Source organism: Culex quinquefasciatus, chromosome 1 (genome assembly GCF_015732765.1).
Source record: "Culex quinquefasciatus strain JHB chromosome 1, VPISU_Cqui_1.0_pri_paternal, whole genome shotgun sequence".
Taxonomy (NCBI): Eukaryota; Metazoa; Arthropoda; class Insecta; order Diptera; family Culicidae; genus Culex; species Culex quinquefasciatus.
In genome coordinates, this window is record NC_051861.1 from 43,641,498 (window position 1) to 43,662,118 (window position 20,621).

Sequence of the window (20,621 nt, forward strand, 5' to 3'; positions counted from 1 at the left end):
ACGTGCTCGTGGTATAACAAAGGACACAGCAGATTTTGACAGACGAATCATTCTACTCGATTTGCCTATGTCTGCGTGTAAATTTTGTTACAAACTAACACACTCTCGCGCGTGGATATCTCTATGGCAGCTGGGGGTTTGTTTGCATCAGATTTGCTATCTCTTTCTAGCAAAAGTTTTTTTGTCAGGTGACTTCTAGCAAGGTATGTAGATTAGATAAGGTAAGGCGGGATTTCCCAGCTATCAAAATAGTTAGCACGATACCCTGATTTACGGGCAAATTCCACAGGATTTTTTTTATGTAGGGTTGTTAAGCATTCCAAACTGAACCGAAAAACGCGTTTAGCTGATTTTTTTTTTTTGAAAAAATATTTTTATTTTAAAAGCGTATTTCGGTTCAGTTTGGCATGATTAACAACCCAAAAGAGAAAAATCCGGTGAAATTTTCCCAGAAATTGGTCAAATTGATCCATATAAATCCGGGTTTCGTGCTAACTATTTTGACAGCTGGAAAACCCGCTACATACATTGGACTTCTAGACGTTTTTTTTTTGCTGTGACAGCTCGTGCTCGATCATTGTTTGCATCAGGACACTGTTGCAAGAAGTTCGTCAATTTTGGGTTTAATTATATTTTTTCACTGGGCCTAGAAAGCCATCAAGGAATTCGAACCTGGTGGCAATTTGGCGAAACACCTCTGTCCGTACTTCATTAGACAATCGCGTTTAGGATCTCGGTTTGGACATTATTTCTCTGAGCTTTCATGTGTATTTGTCTGTGGAATTCTTCTAGTGTGAGCAAACAATTTGACAAGGACTTTAAAGAGTCTCATGTTGATGGATTCATGTCAAAACTTACATTTAAACAAAACAAAAAAAAAAGTTTGGATAAAAAACACACTGAAACATACATACACACCCTGTATTACTACAAATGTACGTATAAAAACTATTCATGTTACTTATATTTTGGCTGTTTATTTCAAAATTAACATAATAATCTAAACTTTAAGTTGCAATTTGGATTCATCAAAATTTAATTTATACAGTACGCCTATAACTAGTGAGAAACAAAGTTTTTCATATCAAGCGACAGAGAAGATGGAGAAAACAAAACAATAGAAACATTTAAAAAAAAGTTCTCCGGTGTTGTGAATGACCGATCACCACCAACATCAACACCACCACCACCAGTAGCAGAAGCAGTTGTTGTAATAATAAAATCAGCGTTTGTTTATCTTTTCCTTTTTAATATTTTTGTTTTAAGTATCTTCATTTAATACTTCTGTGATACAAGATAGTACACTTGTGATACGATACGATTACTTTAAACAAAACAACAGCAAAAAACAACCTAGCGAAAGCAAACCAACCAAACACAATTACATACATACACACACACACACACACACACACACACACACACACACACACACACACACACACACACACACAAGCGAAAGCATTCGTGCTCTCACATTCAGAAAATATACATTTCTTATTTAGGTTGAACAAAGAATACAGAATATTTTAGATATGGTCTTAAACTTGATTGATTGAAGCTTCAATACAAAAAAACCCTTTACTTAGTTAGCTCCAGTTCGGCAAACAAATGTACTTGAAGGCATGAGGATGTTGTCTATATTTTTAACATATTTATAAATGGATTTCATCTCAACTTATATGTTTTTAAATTAGTTTCGTTAACCTTGACAAATAGTTTATACAAACGCCTTTTACTTAACCATCGCGTTTTATGTTTCTGCGTGACTGCAATGAGTTGCGCATTTTTTTTCTTCATTTTATGCGAAAATTGTCGAAGATTTTCGCAAACAAAAACTGGTTTTATTGTACTTACCGAGCTGTCTGGCTAACACACGATTCAATTTCATTTTAAAACGGAACGCTCGGTTTATGGAAAACAAATAAATTTGTCTCTTTAATTTTGTTCAGTAGAACCGGCAGGCTTACATGCAGAGTTGCTATCTGCATTAAATTACATTCAAATAGTTCCCCGTACGAAGCGAAAATGCTACCTTATTTATAAACACAGCAGAGAAAAAATAATTCAAACTCAACTATTGGTTCAAAGCAACACCAAAATGGAATAGTTAGAAGAAGGTTTAACTTACAGAAAGTTAATTTAAATTATCACAGTAACAAATACAAATAAAACTAGCAGAAACCTCCCCCTCTACACTTTAAACAAATAGAAATTAATTTATGTTTCACCACGACATGCCACGTTTTGCTCGGTTTCATTCAAGTAACTCTTGTATGTAGCGGCAAAACAGATTAGTTTGAACAGAACAAAATAGGAAAGCATAGTTTCATTAACGCAAATTGCTCCCCCTACAGCAGCAGTACTACAGTAGTTGTCCATTACAAAAATAAATAAATAAACACAATCCATATTTTGCTCTGTTATAATCTAACCCTCCCTCTTTTTCCCCTCCGAATAGATAGTGATGATTTTTTTTTTCTGTAAATAAACAAAGTAGTAGTGTTTACTAAACGTAACTGATACTGACACTCGTTTATTCTTTCCCATCCGATCATTTCCATTGAGTCTCCAAAAAGGTTTTTTCACGCTAGGTTTTTTTTACCGAATTCGGCAAAATTTGACCGGTTTCTAACCGCTTGGTAAGCTGTAATGTTCCAATTTTGGTGAAAGGTTGCCGAAATCCCGATAAAAAAGTTTATAGTTGTTCTTCTTAAAAGAGATTTCAGTAAAATTATTTCTATTTTGATGGATGGTTTCCCGGTCTAAACTTTACCGATTTATCAACTACCGAATTCGGTAAAATTAACATCTATGTAACACCCTAATTATTTTAAGCGATCGTTTGATGTTGATCAAAATGCTGGTACGGAGCTAGGAAAAAAACGCAAAACTCTTCTTTAAAAAACGCTCGCTTCAGAAATTTAGAAATAAAAAAACCTATTTAAAACTATTAATGAAGAAAACTAAATTAAAACAAAAAAAAAACAATCTAAAATGCATTTTACTGCATGTTTGGTTTTTATGGAATTCAAAGGCACAGCATCGCAAAACTTTTTTTTCGCAAAAATATAAAATTTTAGCCAAATCTCGTCGTCAATACTTAGATAGGGTTCATTAGGTTCAAAAGAAAGGGGATCAAGAAACAGCTTTACGAACGGCAGAGGCAGAGAGGAAAGTTTTCTTGGGGCTTTTCTTCACCCTCTCTGGCTTGCTTTCGCTACCGCTGCTGCCCATTTGAAATTTTTCTTGACCGGTTTCTTCCGAAGTGCATACCTTACAATACTTTGGAAACTAATGATTGCAAAAAAACTGGACAGATGTATAATGCATTTTAAAACACTGTTTTCATTCAAATGTTGAAACCATGGCTCTGAAATTCTAAACTTCACTTAACATAAACTTCTTCAAAAAATATTTGCAACGGCCTTATGACAATTTAAAAAGGCATCAATAAAAGGTATCAATTCATAGATTTCAAAATTTGATAAATTGGCAGTCAAGGCAGAAATGGTGGTATTTAAAATTTTAATTTTTCAATTATAATTTTTTACAATTACTGCTTTTTCAAATTTTCGAATCTATTTGTTTTAATTTAAGATTATTTTTTTTTAATTTTGATTTTTTACAACATTTTAAGTTTTTTTTTCCAAAACTCTAAATATAAATGTTTTAAAACCAAAATTATAAAATTATTTAGTTCAATAATACATCAACTAAAAAATCATTTGAAAAGGGTAAATCGAAATATATATACAGCAATTCCATTTGAAAAGAGCCTAAACCGAAAAAAAGTTCTCCAATCAAAATTTTTTCTGGGGGTTCCTCGGCCAAAATAATTAGACCCGTATTTTTTTGTTTGGCCATTAGGGTGACCTACATCTTGCTAGGGTGGTTCGAAAAATGGCAATTTTCGTCATTTTTCGCAAAAACCACTTTTTTTCAAAAAATCACATCTCCGCGCCATTTCATCCGATTGTAGCTGTCTTAGACACAAAAGAAAGGTGATGAGTTAGGCTATTTGAGAAAAATAGTAAGAAGTCCCAAAAATCTAGCTTAACTATTGAAAAAGTCGTTTGAAAGCTTAAAATGGCGTTTTGACCGTGTCTGTACCAAAGAGCCAATGTCTGGAAATATTTTTATCGGATTTCTCGGAAAATTTCACATAACATATCAAAAAATTGGCGATGTCGAACCGTACGTTTCCGAGATATGATTTTTTGAAAATAAAAACTACGTTTTTTGACGCGCCGCGCGCAAAAACAGGAAAATGACGAAATCGGCAAAAAATCAACTTTTTTCACTAAAACTGCGATAACTTAAAAAAATCAGCGATGACCTATACATGTCTGGGTATCAAAATTTTCGTAATTGAAAGACGTAATTGATCGCAATCTAACGATTGCATGCAATAATGAGGGTGTAATTGAGTCTTTTAAACAAAATTATTGCATTCGAATTTAGAGATAATTCAGTCAGAATATCTTCGTATACAGCACCACAGCACATTCTGATCTTGTATGTTTCACACCGACTCACTCAAATTACGTATGTATGGTGTCACGTAGCATTTCAAGAACAGAAAAAATAATCTCACCGTATTTTCAACAGTCCAGCAACCCCAATGCGCCGAAGATCGCGGTTCGTCATGGTTGTTGCAATTACGCCTGAAACAGGAAAAGCTGCAAGCAAAAAAGAAGCTGATGGCGAAGAAGAGCTCCTAGTCCCCAAAGGCAGCAGTATGCAATTGCTCTGGATGGAACATTCGGCATTCAATAAACAGAACAATCCCAATAATTCTAAACTTTTCAACCTACTGTCTATTTTTTCACCGGTTCTTCCGGTTTACTTGCAACCGCCGCCACCTTCACCTCCACCCCCTTAGTCGTCTCCTCACTTCCCGCAACCACCTTGTCCAGGTCCAAGTTGGCCGTGCCAAACTTCTCGTGGTGTCCCTCCAGCAGCGGGTCCGCCTCGCCCGCGCTTTGCTTCGCAATCGAGTCCCGAATCGCCTGATCCCGGTTGTCCTGCCACTTGTACTGCCAGAAGCGCACCTCCTCCATGGTCGTACCGGTGGCGCGCAGTATGGCCAGTGAGAGTAGTCCGGCGATGCCACCAAAGGACAGCCCCACCAGGCCACCGCTCGTCATGCCGCGCAGACCCATGTTAAACTTGTACATCGCCCCGGTGACTCCGCCCGCCACCAGGTACTCGTAGATCGAAGACTTGCCGCGGTACACCGAGATGACGGTTTGGATGCCACTGGGGGAACGATCATCATCGTTAAGTTAACTAAATTTTAAGCTAAGATGTCGACTGTACTTACATGTAACTCGTGGTGAACAGTGCCAACCGCCAGCCCCACTTGAAGGCGCCTTTGGCAAACGTTAACGTCACTTGGTCTTGTAATTTTCGCTGAAAAAAGTATGAATTTATTATTTTTGCGCATGGGACTTTTAAAGCTAGATTATGATGACAGCCTTGTATTATAAAGTTATCCTATCAACATAGAAAACCCATGGTGAACAGGATATTTGAAAAAAATATGCTCAAGAGCTTTAGGAGAACAAATATTACCTTTTTTGACAATAAATTACTCACCTTTGCCTCAAAGCTACTCTTGAATGCCGTGGCCTGATTGCGCTCCATAAAGTTCATGTAGGCCACCCGAGAGCTGATGAATCCACCGTAACATGCCCCCACCAAAAACCCAAGAAATCCGGCCTGATAAATTGAGTTAATCTCGTTAGACACGCGACCAAATTCGCTGAAAATTCAGAGTTTTTTTTAATAAAACAAGTTGTAAAATTTAACATACAAGCGATCTTACTCAACGCTGAACATGAGGTACAGTCGCTCCTTGCCGGTTTGCCGATCTCCCGGTGCATCGGCGTACATTTTCTGCATCGATTCGTGGTCCACCTGGTCGTGCTGGTTGGGCGCGAAGGGGAATAATCCTGCCGAGACGACGGCCACTCCGGGCGTTGCGAACTTCACTATCCGTCGGAACATGGTTGTTTAGTTACAACGCTATATTATGTTGAGTTGTGTAATTTAAATCGCAAACTTCCCATGCAAAACTAACGGGGTTTTTTGGATTTTGTTTCATAACACGTTGTTTACATTGAACAGCTGTTTTAACTTACCGACTTTACCGAACTAAAAACATTGCTCACACGCTCAATTGAAAAAAAAAGTTAAAGTTAAACAGTGCACCTTGATACACCCTTACCAAAAATCATGATTTTTTTAGTTCCAAATCCCACTTTTCATACGATTTTTTGAGTTCAGGTACTACAATAATAAAAATGGTTATATGGGTTGAACTGTAAAATTCGTATGAAAAGTGGGATTTGGAACTCAAAAAATCATGATTTTTGGTAAGGGTGTAGACCTGTCAATGAGGCCAGAAAAATCAACACTGTTTGTTTTTGTCCCGCAATCATGGACTCATCGTTTCACTATGTCCACAGTTGCGATATTTTCCAAAAAATACAAGTTAAAATCGGAACGCTGGAGGGCGAGCAGCAGGTTCCATCGTACGAGAAGCTGCTCGAGAAGCCGTTGCTGAAATTTTCCGGCCTCAACTCGGAAAAGTGCGCCCCGCTCAAGGTGAGCGTTCAGATCTTCGACGACGAGAAACCCGTGGCCCTTCCGGTGACCTCGTCCTACAAGAGCTTCACGAGCCGCTGGAGCTGGAACGAATGGATCACGCTGCCGATCCTGTTCAGCGACTTGTCCCGGCGGTCGGTGCTGACCGTGACGATCTACGATTGTGCGGGGAACCAGGGCGACGAGATTGTGGTGGGAGGGACGACGATTTCTTTGTTCGACAAAACTGGGGTGTTTCGCCAGGGGCTGTACGATTTGAGGCTGTGGCCGGATGTGGTTGCGGATGGGAGCTTCCACTCGAAGACTCCGGGAAAGAGCAATGATTATTGCAACAATCAGATGCAACGGTTGGCCAAACTGGCGAAGAAGCATCGCAATGGCCAGATCGAGAAGGTGGACTGGCTGGATCGACTGACGTTCCGGGAGGTGGAGCTGATCAATGAGAAGGAAAAACGAAACTCCAACTGCATGTACTTGATGGTGGAATTCCCGGAAGTGCTGGCGGCAGACCAGACCTGTTCGGTGATCTACTACGAACCGGACGGGGACAGGAAGTATTCGTTCGTTCAGAAGCCAAAGTTGGTGACGGTTCCGGATTCGGAAATTCTGCAAGAAAACCTGGTCGAGCGAAAGCACCATCGCCTTTCACGTTCGGCCCGTTCCGGCTTATCGGATCGTGATGCCAAGCCCACGGCCAACGTGCGCGACCTGCTACATTCCATTGTGTACCGATACTCGTCGACTTCTCCGCTAAGCAGCGAGGAGCAGGATCTGGTGTGGAAGTATCGGTTCTATCTGAGCAACCAGAAGAAGGCTTTGGCCAAATTTTTGAAATGCATCAACTGGGAAACCAGCACCGAGGTACGCCAGGCGCTTGCCTTGCTGGCCAAGTGGGCCCCGATGGATGTGGAAGATGCTTTGGAGCTGCTGAATTCGTCTTTCAGCCACCCGACCGTACGACGCTACGCTATTTCACGTCTCGACCAGGCACCGGACGAAGATTTGTTGCTGTATCTTCTGCAGTTGGTCCAAGCGCTCAAGTACGAACACTTTGACGAAATCTTCAAATCCTACAAACTCATGTCCGAGAAAGATATGATGAAATCGTTCGACGAAAACTCGGCGGAAAACAACTTTGAAGTTTTCTCAAATTCCGACGAGAGCTCGTCCCTCTACCAGGAAGACAAACTCCCGTCGAACGCATCCGGCGGCGATGAAAGTGGCACTGAAAATGTTGCTTCCGTCAGTGAAACGAGAGATCCATCGGTTCCGTTCAACCTGGCCACGTTTCTGATTCATCGTGCGTGCAAAAATTCCACCCTGGCAAACTATCTGTACTGGTATCTGTCGATCGAGTGCGAAGAAGAAACCGTCCGCAAGCAGGACGAACGCGTCCGAGAGATGTACGTTACGGTTCTGAAGAACTTTCTGCGTCACCTGTCGACTGGAAACACCGCGCTCAAGGTGATTCACCACAATTTGAAGGAACAGCAACGATTCATCGACAACCTGGTCAAGCTGATCAAGATCGTCGCCAAAGAACCGGGCAATCGAAAGAAAAAGACCGAAAAGTTCCAGCTTCTGCTTTCGGATACGGACGCGCTGAAGGCCAATTTTACCAAGTTTGAACCGCTACCGTTTCCGCTGGACCCAAACATTCGCATCCGTGGCATCATTCCGGAGAAAGTCACACTGTTCAAAAGTGCGCTGATGCCGTCCAAGCTTACATTTCTCACCACGGAGTCCACCGAGTACGTGGCGATCTTCAAGCATGGCGACGATCTGCGACAGGATCAGCTTATTCTACAGATTATTACGCTGATGGACAAACTTCTACAAAAAGAAAACCTCGATCTGAAGCTGACCCCGTATCGCGTGCTGGCCACCAGTTCCAAGCATGGCTTCATGCAGTACATCGAATCAATCACCGTTGCGGACGTCCTCAACACCGAAGGCAGCATCCTGAACTTCTTCCGCAAGCATCACCCCTGCGAATCCGGTCCATACGGAATAGTGGCCGATGTCATGGACACGTACATCAAGAGCTGCGCCGGCTATTGCGTGATAACGTACTTGCTAGGCGTTGGCGATCGGCACTTGGACAACCTGCTGCTCACAAGCACCGGCAAGCTGTTCCACATCGATTTCGGGTACATTCTCGGTCGAGACCCCAAACCGATGCCGCCGCCGATGAAGCTCAGCAAGGAGATGGTGGAAGCGATGGGGGGACTCAACTCGGAACACTACCAGGAGTTCCGCAAGCTGTGCTACACGGCGTTCCTGCATCTGCGACGCCACGCCAACGTGATGCTGAACCTGTTTGGGCTGATGGTGGACGCGTCGATTCCGGATATCGCGCTCGAGCCGGACAAGGCCGTCAAGAAGGTGGAGGACAATCTGCGGCTGGATCTGTCGGACGAGGAAGCGGTGCAGCATTTGCAGAACTTGCTGGACATTTCCATCACGGCTGTTATGCCGGCGTTGGTCGAACAAATTCACAAGTTGGCGCAGTACTGGCGGAAGTAAGCGCAAGCGCCCATAAATTATGCTATGCTATGTTGTATCTGTAATCTAAACGTTAGTTGTTGTTGAATGAGTAATTATAAATTGATTTGAAAAAACAAAAAAAAAAATAACCTTTTCCTAATTCTGGACCAACATTTCAAAGGGGCGGCACGACATTGCTCTAACGACCATTCTTCCCATTTATGCCTTTCAAATTTTGCTCCAGAATCGAGAAATTAAATCGGTGAGTTTGTGCAACATGGAGTTAAACTTTCTGTGCAGTTACCGTGAAGGTTCCCATAGCACTTCGAAAAGTTTAACCGTTTAACTCAATGTTGCACGCAAACACTCTCACTTTTAATTTCTCGATTCATAATCCGATTGATCAACACAGGCAGACGAAAATTTACTTGCTCGACTTGCTCACATCCCGTCCCCATTATTATTATTATTATTTTTTCAACACCTTCTAAGATTTTTGCACGCTCTCGATGTCGCCTCTCTGACATTCGATCAAAACGCACGACAAACGCTCGAAAATTGCAGGACTCAATCGATGTCGAGATCTCTACTTAAACAACTTATTTGGCAAAACTTTTGATAGAAACTTGCTTGCTCACTTCCTATTAAGCTGATTATTACTCGATTTCAGTTGAAAACGCTTTTTATTAGTTGTACTTGAATGTCAAAGTGCTGATATGGCAACATTAGAGACACGGTGGAATTAGATGCTTATCCCCTACTTGTTATTAAGATGAAACCGATTTTTTTTTAATTTATTGGCATGTATTTTTCTATAAATTTATTTAAAAAAAAAAACTATTTTTAATCACTGCAAAAAACCGTAGAGAAAAACCCAAAAAACAACCGACAGATTTTTCCACTGTATTTTACTTTCTGGTTTTGCTGCACCGCCTTCAGCGCTGCGCGACTTGGTTTGACAGATGCCATTTCCGGTAAGAGTTGAGAATAAACGTGTAAAGAGAACGGACGCGTTTTGATTTCTCTCCGACTGACTAACAAAAAAATACAGTCCATTTGCGCGCGAGCTATCCGGAGTAACATTTGGTCGTATTCTATCCGGATTAGCGTGACCGCGAGTGAAAAGTGATTTCTCGATCCGTGGATCGGGCAAAGATTCGATTCCGGCTCGGTTGTCCGCGTCGGGAAAGTGATTTTGGAGCGTTCGGAGTTATTCCGGCTTGCCGAAAGGTGAACTGGCACGTGGTTGCGTGGCGGAGGACGAAAAGCGGAGCGTCCGGGAAGATTCCGGCTTGCCGAAAAGTGGTTCCTGCTGCCGTAACAGTGCTGGGGAAGTGTGAATCCCGAAAAGATTCGACTCGGATGAAAAGGTCGAATTCCGGGAAAAAAGTGATTGCAACCGGGCAAGGCTCGGCGGAAAACAGTGATTGGGAAACACGTTGCGACGTGTTGAATAAGTGGCTCGCTGCGGCTTGTCACAGAAGGAAGAAAGTTCTGGATCTTCTCGTCGTTTTCGTCGACGCCATTTTGTGCAAGTGAACGAAAGGCCTTTTGCGCAAGGAGAAGAAAAGCCTTTTCAAGGCCAGTGATGCCAGTTTGTGGTAAAAAAGTGAAAAGTGAAAAGTTTTGAAAGCGACGAAGTAGAGAAGAGCGAGAAAGTGGTAGAGTTTGGAGTGGCCTAAATTGAGCTGAGAGGTAGAAAGAAAATGCTTTACAGTGGGTTGCGGAAAAAGCTGCGGTATTACACTCCGCAGGAGAAGTTTTCTATCCGGGTGCAACGCCGGCGAAAACCGTCAAGCAGCAAAAGCAAGAGCAGGCGGCGACACGGGAGAAGAGCAAGGTGGATGAATCCGTCGAGGCCTACAGCCAGTGTTGCCAGGCAGCTCAAGCGAAGGTTCAGCGGGCAAGAGTTGCAACCGAAAGTGCGCAGCTAGATCACTCGAAATTCAACATCCACGCACTGAACACTTTCCTCAAGACGGTGGACATGGCCTACGCTGAAGCAAACGAATACCTGAACAAGATCTACTTGGCTGTCCCGTCCCGAAGAGGTGAGTTTGAACCTTTGTTCGTAGACTACGAGGAGTTGTACGAATTTGTGCGGATTGCGCTATGCTAGATGATCGAGGAGCACACCGAGGCCAAGGCTGCGCTGCAGTTGGCAGCCGCACAAAACGTGAAATCGCTACCAGGTCCGCTGGGCCAACCCGGACCGAGTGGCATAGATTCGATGACGAGATTCACCCCAACTATACTATTAGGTTTTACGCCGACTCGATTTGGAGGCTAGAAGGAGTGCACTGTTTACATGGACTTAGCACAGTTCGATGCGGTCGTTGATTTTGTTCGGGGAAATTCGTCGACAATCGACGAAGACCATGTAAACAGTGCACACGAGCTGTCAAATGACGTCACGGCGTAAAACCTAATATTATATATAAATACACTAGTACAAATCTGGAGTTTTTTTTTATAGGTCCAATAAACCAAATTTCCAGTTTTTGCTTTTTGGGTGTTTTTTAACCGCCTTGAGTCAGGGGTATTAAAAAACACCCAAAAAGCATAAACTGAAAATTTTGGTTTATTGGAACCTCAAAAAAAAAAAAAAAATCAAGAAATGAAGCGAACATGGCTGAATTTGAATTCGAGCGAAATGAATCCAAACTTGCGTGCGAGCTTGCATACAACGCATCAAGATCAAGATGGATTCCGTCGAATTCTCTTTACTCGTGACCGTCTGAAGAGAAATCTCGGGCTTCGTGACCTAGCCTCTCCCATGGAAATTGCAACTCATGCAGCTTCCCTTGTTCGATAAAAGGCCAAGATCAGGGGTAGGGCTTTAAGTGGTTATGTCATGAGCTGAGCGAGAAGGCAGTTATAATTGGGCGGTAGAGCAAGTAGTTACATCACTAGCCGGTCCCGGGGTCAAGGGTAGGAAGTCACGAGCGACAGACTTGCACTCGGCTTGCCGATTACAAGTCCCAGTAACCGAACGTACAAACACTCACCTTAGGTCTGAGGGCACACGGAAGGACTCGGTCATTTAAACCGTGACAGTGAGTTCTTGGTTTTGTTTCGCGTCTTTCAGTTTCTAAGTACGGCGTGGGCTTGCTTTGGCGACTGGATAATTAAATTCTCTTCCCGATTAGGCCCAAGATACACAGAAAAAAATATGTAAATTTACACAGCACGTAATTACTGTTTCTTATGTAAACTCACTCAATGTAATGTTAAAATATGATGTAAAGAGTAAAAAGTCATGGAACTTACTCCAATGTAAATCTAAATCTAATGCACGGAAAGGGGATCCATCGCCAAATCGCGATAAAGTTCGCTAAAACTAGCGAAAAATGTCGCTAATTTCTCAGCCTGCATAAAAATTACCTAGAATCGCTAATTTTTTTCGCTGGTTTGGAAACCGATGAAATTCTACCAAACCAGTGAAAAAAAACACTGGTTTGGTGAAAAATGTCGCTGTTTGGGGGATCAGTTTTGCTAGAATCAGAAAATTTTCTCGCTGGTTTGGAAAAAGCGGCAGGGCACCAAAATCAACCAGGAGATTATTTTACTGGTTTTGGGAAACAATTCGCTGGTCCAGCGGATTTCTTCACTGGACCAGTGTTCTTTTACGCTGGATCAGCGTTTTCTATCGCTGACGTCCGGGTTTTTTTCCGGCGGCAGCAGCTCGTACCAAAATCAACCAGGAGATTATTCTACTGGTTCCGGCAAAAAATCCGCTGGTTCAGCGAATGTTTCCACTGGACCAGTGTTTTTTTGCACTGGATCAGCGTTTTTTATCACCGACGTTTGTTTTTTTGTTTTGGCGGCAGAAGCCTATGCCAAAATAAACCAGGTTGTACTTACTTGCCACAGCACAAACTGTTCCGCGGCCATGGTCAAGTTCCTCGCCTACGATTCTTGCTGCCACCTGCGACAATTTGTGCACTCATCTATGCAGCAGTACAAATACATCTCCAGCTTCACTGCACCGTATTTTTCTGCTGCGAGAACTTTATGGAAACGTGCTTCTTTTCATTGAAAAGAACCCTCACCTGTTGAGTATGTATTTTAATGCTGAACACTTGATGCAGAACTTTTTCATGCTTTTTTGTTTTGAAAAACCCTAAAGCAATTCGATTGCCACAAATCGCTTCCGAACGTGAACAATAACAAACATTTATGACGGCTGTCGGAAGGATGTGTATCAAACCAGCGAAAACTTTCGCTGGAAAAGAAACCGTTTCGGAAATAACAAACCAGCGAAACCAAGTTGCTGGATTTGATTTCGCGCAGCCACCTTTTTCAGCGAAAAATTTCGCTGGTTTAGAGAAAAATTTCGCTGATATCAGCAAAACCAACCCAGCAAAATTCGGTCGCTGGTTTGGCGATCGATCCCCTTTCCGTGTGTAAATCATAAATCTAATGGAAACGTTGAGCATGGAAACATTCAAAACATGCACACTACGAAAAAAACGTGTAATTTTCGGTTAAATTAGAAGCACATAACTGGAGCATCAAATCAGACCTAAAGTAGCATTGAATTAGACGTAAAATTACACGACCACCAATCAATCGAAGTCGTGTAAAATTACATTTAACGTAGTTTAGGTGGATCTTTTTTCGAATTGGAGCCCGAAAATTCTTATTGGAATAAATAAAATCTGTTTATATTGTTCGAACCTAGAATGTTTTTATTGTCACACATCATAATCTGATGACACAACTTCACTCACAGCTCAAAATTGTTTAGTTTTTCTTCGATTTTCCGCTGGAATTTCGGCCTTGGCTTTTGTTTCACATCTGGAGTTTTTTTTGAAAAGGTCCAATAAACCAAATTTCCAGTTTTTGCTTTTTGGGTGTTTTTGAAACCGAGTCAGGGGTATTAAAAAACACCCAAAATGCAAAAACTGAAAATTTGATTTATTGGACCTTTTCAAAAAAAAAAAACTCCAGACATGCAATTTTCCGGCTTGCCATTTGAAACGAGTTGGCAACTCCACGAGATAAGGCATCAAGGTGGCACAACTTACTACTTGCGCACTACATTTCAATCCACTGCGGGAACATCCTTTTTCGTGCAGAGAAAGTGTTCAGCCAGTAAAATCACAAACAGCGGCTTGCCGGAACAGTTCATCATGGGTGCAGCAAAATGCTAGATTTTCACGTTTCCACCCGCAACCTGAAAAAACGAGACGGTAAAAACATCAGCGATCTGTTTCCCCACTTTAAACATTTATAAACATACCATTATCTTAAACGGTAGTAGGTTCTGGGCAATAAATGATCCAAATTGAGAATAAATTAGATCGAAAAATGCCACTGCAAAAATATTCTTAGCGACGTCGAACATGGCGAACGTTTTGACAGTTTATCACTCGGACGAAAATGTGACGGCCTAAGCGTGTGATTTCGGGTTTCATTTGATGTAAAATTACATCAAATTTGATGCTCCAGTTATGTGCATCAATTAAAGCGTAATAATGGGTTATTTATACTGTAATTTTAGGTTTCACATAATGTAGATGTGTGCCAATGGGAATTTTGACAATTTACGGCAGAATATACATAATTTTACATCGAAAATACGTTTACATCATTCAATAATAGGTAAATTCAACGATAACGTCAAATGTAATATTCATTTTTTTTTTAATGATACCTTTTTGGTACATGATAAATGATGTAAATTTACAGGAATATTTTTTTTTGTGTAATTCTTTTGTCTGCCGTTCCTGAAATATTTAATATAATATATATTATATGGTATATTCCTTTCGAGATTCTGCCTTATAATGCTCGTAATTATTAAAATTTTACTTAAAAAATCGCAAAAGATCAAACGAAAAAGTGATAACTTACCTGCATCTTCCCGTACATGTCTGCTTTCGTCGTCCTCTGGGTTTACGTCAGCAACGGGCGCGATGCTCGATACTCCGTTGCCTTCTATCTGGCGGACTCCGCCGCTGATACATGCTTTTATCTCTAGCATTGCCCATTATGCCAAATGGCCATTATGCCAAATGACCGTTATGCCAAACGGCGTTATGCCAAACGGCATTATGTCAAACGGCCTAATGCCAAACGGCATAATGCCAAACGGCATATTAATATTATAATCCTCTAGCTTCCAAAAAACGGGCGGCTTATTGTCGAAGCCACGATAAACTAGGTGAATGTTACCTAGTTTGTCGTGACATTCTCGCACCTTATAAATTCTATTCAAAACAGTAACGTCTCCTTTAAGTACAAAGTATTCTTCTTTCTGTCCTCTTTCGTAGTTACTCGAAGCTCTCCAATGTGAATTTTGATAAAAATAAAATTTCGACTTTCTTTAAGATCTTCCCGCTCCATAGCAGCCCAGGGTCCGCTGTTCATTTTGCCATCAAATGGCGTCAAGTTAGACAAACAGTTTGCTACGTACTGTCCCATCAAGTCAAATAAATGACATTGTGGAATGAAGTGGAACAGCACGTAGTGTCTGTCTTTAAGGTGGTACATCCGAACCCTCCTCACCGGCAACATTCTCTTGTCCTGGTAGTATCTGCGATCCAATAAGAAGAGTTTCTCCCCTTCCGTACTGAGTTCGTACGCGGCATATTCAGCCGTTTTCCTCTTCTTATTGTAATGAATGCAGGTTGCTGATTCCGAGATGATTTGATAAGGAATTGCTTAACAAACTTCTCCCTATCAAATGGCATTTCATTTATAGTAACTATTTTATTTAGCTGACACTTAAAAAGATCGATTCCACCATAAATCCAAATATCAAACAAAGTAATATTATAATCCTCTAAAACGGGCAGCTTATTGTCGAAGCCACGATAAACTAGGTGAATGTTCCTAGTTTGTCGTGGCATTCTCGCGCCTTATAAATTCGATTTAAAACAGTAACGTCTCCTTTAAGAACAAAGTATTCTTCTTTCTGTCCTCTTTTTGGAGTTACTCGAAGCTCTCCAATGTGAATTTTGATAAAATTATACTTTCCACGTTCTTTAAGATCTTCCCGCTCCATAGCAGCCCAGGGTCCGCTGTTCATTTTGCCATCAAATGGCGTCAAGTTAGACAAACAGTTTGCTACGTACTGTCCCATCAAGTCAAATAAATGACATTGTGGAATGACGTAGAACAGCACGTAGTGACTGTCTTTAAGGTGGTACATCCGACAGGGTTGCCAGGTTGGAAAAATCAAAATCTGGCAATGTTGATATAAAAAATCAGTGAAAATCTGGCTGTTTGAATTTTCGGAACGGTATAGTAAATTCTAAAAAGTCTGGAAAAATCTGGCATTTTAGTAAGAAAAAGGTCAGGTGTTCATTGTGTCGTGAAAATAAACTAAAAACACGTTTTTTTAATAAAACTTAACCATAAACATTTTTATTATGTTTCTTCTACATTAGAATACATAGAGTTATTGAAGCGTCGGGTCATGTTCGGTGTGAATTCCATTTCTCTATTATATTTGACCATAGACTTGGCCGCAAGAACGCCGCGCACTTTGCTTGTTTTCATCCTATTTCTTAGTTTCGTTTTATTATTGTAGTCAAAACCAACGCTCAACTGAAGCAGAGGAATGGGGCAAGCTCAAAAATACTGGGACCAGTTTGCGTAGTACCGGAAAAGACTTTTCATTGTTAACTAGCTCGGTTCTCAAAATTGCGTTCCAAAATTCAACAGCATCGCCAGCGCAGCTGTTTAGTTCCCTCAAATCCATGTTCCGAATCTCCCGAAACTCATTATCAGCTGATTGATAATCTTCTTTTTTGCTATGTTGGGGAAACTTTTGAGTAAGGGCAGAATCGACTGATGTTTCCTATCGATTATATTCCTAGGATCAATTATAGTTAAGTTAATCATAGCCGAATCGTTAAAATTAATGCGTTGTAATAACTGTTGCGCAAGAGTTTCATAAAAGCTAATCACATTCGTCTTAAAACTAATTATTTGTTCCTGACTAATCTTATTTCTCTCGACTAGCTCATTCAGCAGCAATGGTGCATCCACGCCAAGGTAAACTTCATCCAATTCAACATAATTTCGCTCGTGAAACACTACATCCCCTAGATTCGTTCCAAGACTGCGCACATAATCGTCTTTAACACTCAAACGCTCGGGTAGTCATTTGACCCCTATTTTTTTTCTTAGAAATCCCATAACTTTTGATAGAATTGACCAATTTGGATGCTTTCTTGATTCCTTGAAGTTTTGCATCATTTCGGATTTTATTCTGTTGAAAAGTTTTTATTATATTGGCCAAATATCCATTGAGGAGGGCCGAGGTACCCCAACAGAATCCGGAATATCTCCGGTAAAAATGGACCACATTTGTCCTCCGTCTGACAGTTGAAAATATAGACAAATCTGGATCTTTTGCACCCGGAAGCATCCAAATTGGTCAATTCTATCAAAAGTTATGAGATTTTTAAGAAAAAAAAAATAGGGGTCAAATGACTACCCGAGCGTTTGAGTGTTAACAAAATTGTTGAGAAGAGATTTGAACACGGGGTTGGGCGCAAGGTTGATCCGTAGCGCATTGGATTTACATCCGTAAATATTCCGTAAATAAACGCGTCCCGGACGAGCTTGAAACTGTCTCCGATAAACATCTGGACCAGCTGCGGGCCGGCCAGCTTCAGGAAGGTCGACTTTTTTTTGCGCCACACAGGCACCAGCCGAAAGCGGTGACCGGCTCCGTGGCTTAATGGTTACGGCTTCTGCCTCATAAGCAGAAGGTTCAGGGATCTAATCCCGGCCGGTACCTTTGAAATTTGGAATCAGGAATTTCAACTTTGAATATGAACAAAAACGAAAATGAATCAGGTGGGATTCGAACTCACACCTTTGAATTGGTGGTCTGGGATGCTAAGCAGTCGGTCATCAGAAGGTTTACACCCTAGCAGTGAATTGATCCGTAGTGTTGAAACATGTTATCTTCTCATATTAAATACGCGCTGATCCCTGATTTGCCTGACGGGATTGGAAGTCTAAATATAGATCGAGTTTCCTTCAGATGCTTGCTTCTATGTTTAGGCGGGGCCGAACAATGCCCAGCGACCTCGGAATTGGACCGCAAGGAGCTCTGTCATTCTGAAACGGGTCGTTGGAAGCAGCGCGAGGGCTATCACTACCTAATACCCGGGACTGAGATAAGTTGTATCAGCATTCGGCATATACAAAGTCTGATACAAACTATACTTTCCCATAATATCGCTACCGGTTAGCGGGTATTGGATTGGACCACACACACACACACAGGCACCAGCCGAAAGCGTGCAGCACTCCCTTCGGCGGATGAATTCTCAGGTTCTTGAACATGTCCTTGTGCTTCATCGGCAGCACGACGGCCTGAATTAGTTCCTGGATTTGCTTGTCCAACCCGTCAATGTCCGAGTAGTGCTCGGTGGCCGTTCGTCCACCTCCATCGCCTTGACGCACGCGTCATACTCGGCCGGAAGTGTCCAGGGTGAAATACGACGTACGAGTCCTTGTTCACTCTCATCGCCAGGCTTGAGCTTCTCCGGATCAACCAGGCCAATCACGAGCAAAAAGTACGTCTGTCGTGTCGTAGTCTTGATGACGGGGCGCTTGCCCTTCCGCTGGTAGTCCAACACCACCACCGCACGGTCGTCTTCCGTCTCCTGCGGGATCTTGGTATCCCGTCCTAATTACTCCTTGCAATCCAAAAAATGTGGCCGGAGCAAAATTGAAGGGATTGCGATGACAGCTGTAAAAACACTGAAATAAAATTCATAGAGGAATCGTGTATACACGTGAATATGGATGCACATACGGATCAACTTATGAAATAAATGCAATATATTTGGAGTGACCACCTCGTGGATTTGAATAAACGCGAGAAGGCAGAATGGAGCTTATACAGCTTTGGTGTTTCACTTTGGAATAGTTTGTTTAACTTGTTCACCAAAGACAAGGCATACGACAAGAAAAGAAGGTATAGTTTTGTAGTTGGCGTTTCCAGCGTTTCCAATATGCTAAGCACTTTAGGTGTTTCCACCTCGTCAACGCTTACCAAAAATTTGAAGTACAACTGCAGCGGCTCGTACCTGTCCAAGATTCCGCTTCTAATGATAGCCAACGAGTGGCGCTGGGGTGCAGCATTTTTGCCGGCTTGTAGTCCAACAATACTTGAATCTCATCAAATCGACTCGTCCTGAGCGGGCTCGCACTTAAGTACGAATAAACGTCCCGACACATTTGCTCCACGTTGCTGGGGATGTTTCTGCATGCGTAAGAAGCCGCCAGCGCCATGCTGTGACACGTGCATTTTAGTTGAAACAGTGATTCGCAATCCCGTTTCAAGTGCGCGCCAAGTGATTTGTTCTTCCCCGTCACATTGTTCGCTCCATCTGCAGCAAACGCTTTCAGAAGTTCAGTGTAGGGGATATTGTCCTCCGCAAAACTTCGCACAACGTGATCGTACAATGAATCGGCATCTGTTTCTACAACTTCAATCAGGTCGTAGAATTGATCTCGAATTTCGAAGCGATCTTCGTTAATCCACACATGCGTTCTGGCTATCAGTGCGAGTGTTTTTTTGCCCGCGATATCAGTGGATTCGTCTGCAACCAGGCCGAATGGCGTTGTCTGAAGGTGTGTAGAGAGATCCTCGTGATAACCTTCTCCCAAAACGTTGACAACGATCGCAGAGGCTTTCGTTCGCCCTAATTGCATCGGTTATTCCTCGGTTACATTTGATTTCTACCTTGCAAAAATCACAGAACCCGGAGAATTCGGTTTTTTTTATCAGGATCGAGCCAATCTAGTTTCGATTCCCATTCCGGAAGGTACTTTTGAGGTTTTTTTTTTGGTTTTACTAAAAGGAAAAAGAAGCTATAACATGATCTATTAGTGTATAAATATATATTTACCCTCGTTATCCTTGTTTGCCGTACGCTGGCTAACTTCCGGCAGCATTCCACTCGTTGGTGCAGAAGTCTGACCAGCTGGTGGACACGTGCTCGCCGCTCGCTGGCAATCTTCTGGCTGCGGGTCACTCCAAGAGGCACACATTTGGCTTCTGTCCATACAAAAATGATGTATGAAAATTCAAAAATCTGTATCTTTTGAAGGAATTTTTTGATCGATTTGGTGTCTTCGGCAAAGCTACAGGTAAAAAAAAATGGTGATTTTTATTTTCACTTTTTGTTACTAAAACTTAATTAGCAAAAAAAAACAATATTTTTAATTTTTTTATTTTCAGATATGTTTTAGGGGACATCAAATGCCAACTTTTCAGAAATTTCCAAAACGGGCAAAAAACCTTTGACCGAGTTATAAATTTTTGAATCAATATTTACTTTTTTTTTTTTCAAAAAATCGAAATATAGGTCGCAAAAAAATTGCAATTTCATTTTCCAATTTAATATCGAATTTGCAATAAAAAAACTTAAGTGAAATTTTGATAAAGTGCACCGTTTTCAAGTTAAAGCCATTTTTAGATAATTTTTTTGAAAATAGTCGCTGTTTTTCATTTGTTAATGCACATGTTTGCCCACTTTAGAAAA

The 20,621-nt window shown here is 41.6% G+C and overlaps 3 protein-coding genes and 1 long non-coding RNA gene across 4 annotated transcripts; 2 read left to right on the forward strand and 2 right to left on the reverse strand.

Moving 5' to 3' along the window:
* The first annotated feature begins 4,338 nt into the window (after positions 1-4,338).
* On the forward strand, positions 4,339-4,810 carry LOC119765475. The gene is made up of 2 exons (XR_005276757.1): positions 4,339-4,548; positions 4,612-4,810. It is a non-coding gene; the product is annotated as an uncharacterized LOC119765475 (long non-coding RNA).
* LOC6033709 (RPII140-upstream gene protein) lies at positions 4,795-6,152 on the reverse strand. Its single transcript, XM_001844079.2, has 4 exons — positions 5,831-6,152; positions 5,602-5,767; positions 5,327-5,415; positions 4,795-5,262 (listed from the first exon to the last, which is right to left on the reverse strand). The coding sequence occupies exons 1-4, from the start codon at positions 6,010-6,012 to the stop codon at positions 4,821-4,823; spliced, it is 879 nt and encodes a 292-aa protein (XP_001844131.2). The 5' UTR covers positions 6,013-6,152; the 3' UTR covers positions 4,795-4,820.
* A 230-nt stretch (positions 6,153-6,382) lies between these two features.
* LOC6033708 (phosphatidylinositol 3-kinase catalytic subunit type 3) lies at positions 6,383-9,245 on the forward strand. The gene has a single exon (XM_001844078.2). It carries the CDS (start codon positions 6,445-6,447, stop codon positions 9,136-9,138), a length of 2,694 nt encoding a protein of 897 aa, XP_001844130.2. The 5' UTR covers positions 6,383-6,444; the 3' UTR covers positions 9,139-9,245.
* Positions 9,246-18,286: 9,041 nt separating this feature from the next.
* On the reverse strand, positions 18,287-20,129 carry LOC6033707. Its single transcript, XM_038249373.1, has 3 exons — positions 19,986-20,129; positions 19,161-19,930; positions 18,287-18,831 (listed from the first exon to the last, which is right to left on the reverse strand). The coding sequence occupies exons 2-3, from the start codon at positions 19,786-19,788 to the stop codon at positions 18,758-18,760; spliced, it is 702 nt and encodes a 233-aa protein (XP_038105301.1). The 5' UTR covers positions 19,789-19,930; positions 19,986-20,129; the 3' UTR covers positions 18,287-18,757.
* Between the last annotated feature and the right edge of the window lie 492 nt (positions 20,130-20,621).

Bases quoted from the DNA above. Each gene is read 5' to 3' on its own strand.
- LOC6033708 (XM_001844078.2), top strand. From the start codon at position 6,445: ATGGACTCATCGTTTCACTATGTCCACAGTTGCGATATTTTCCAAAAA.
- LOC6033707 (XM_038249373.1), bottom strand. From the start codon at position 19,788: ATGCAATTAGGGCGAACGAAAGCCTCTGCGATCGTTGTCAACGTTTTG. The intron at 18,832-19,160 runs GTACGAGCCGCT...ATTTTATTTCAG, and splicing joins AGAAGCGGAATCTTGGACAG to TGTTTTTACAGCTGTCATCG.
- LOC6033709 (XM_001844079.2), bottom strand. From the start codon at position 6,012: ATGTTCCGACGGATAGTGAAGTTCGCAACGCCCGGAGTGGCCGTCGTC. The intron at 5,416-5,601 runs GTGAGTAATTTA...TACTTTTTTCAG, and splicing joins AGAGTAGCTTTGAGGCAAAG to CGAAAATTACAAGACCAAGT. The intron at 5,263-5,326 runs GTAAGTACAGTC...TCGTTCCCCCAG, and splicing joins CTGTTCACCACGAGTTACAT to TGGCATCCAAACCGTCATCT.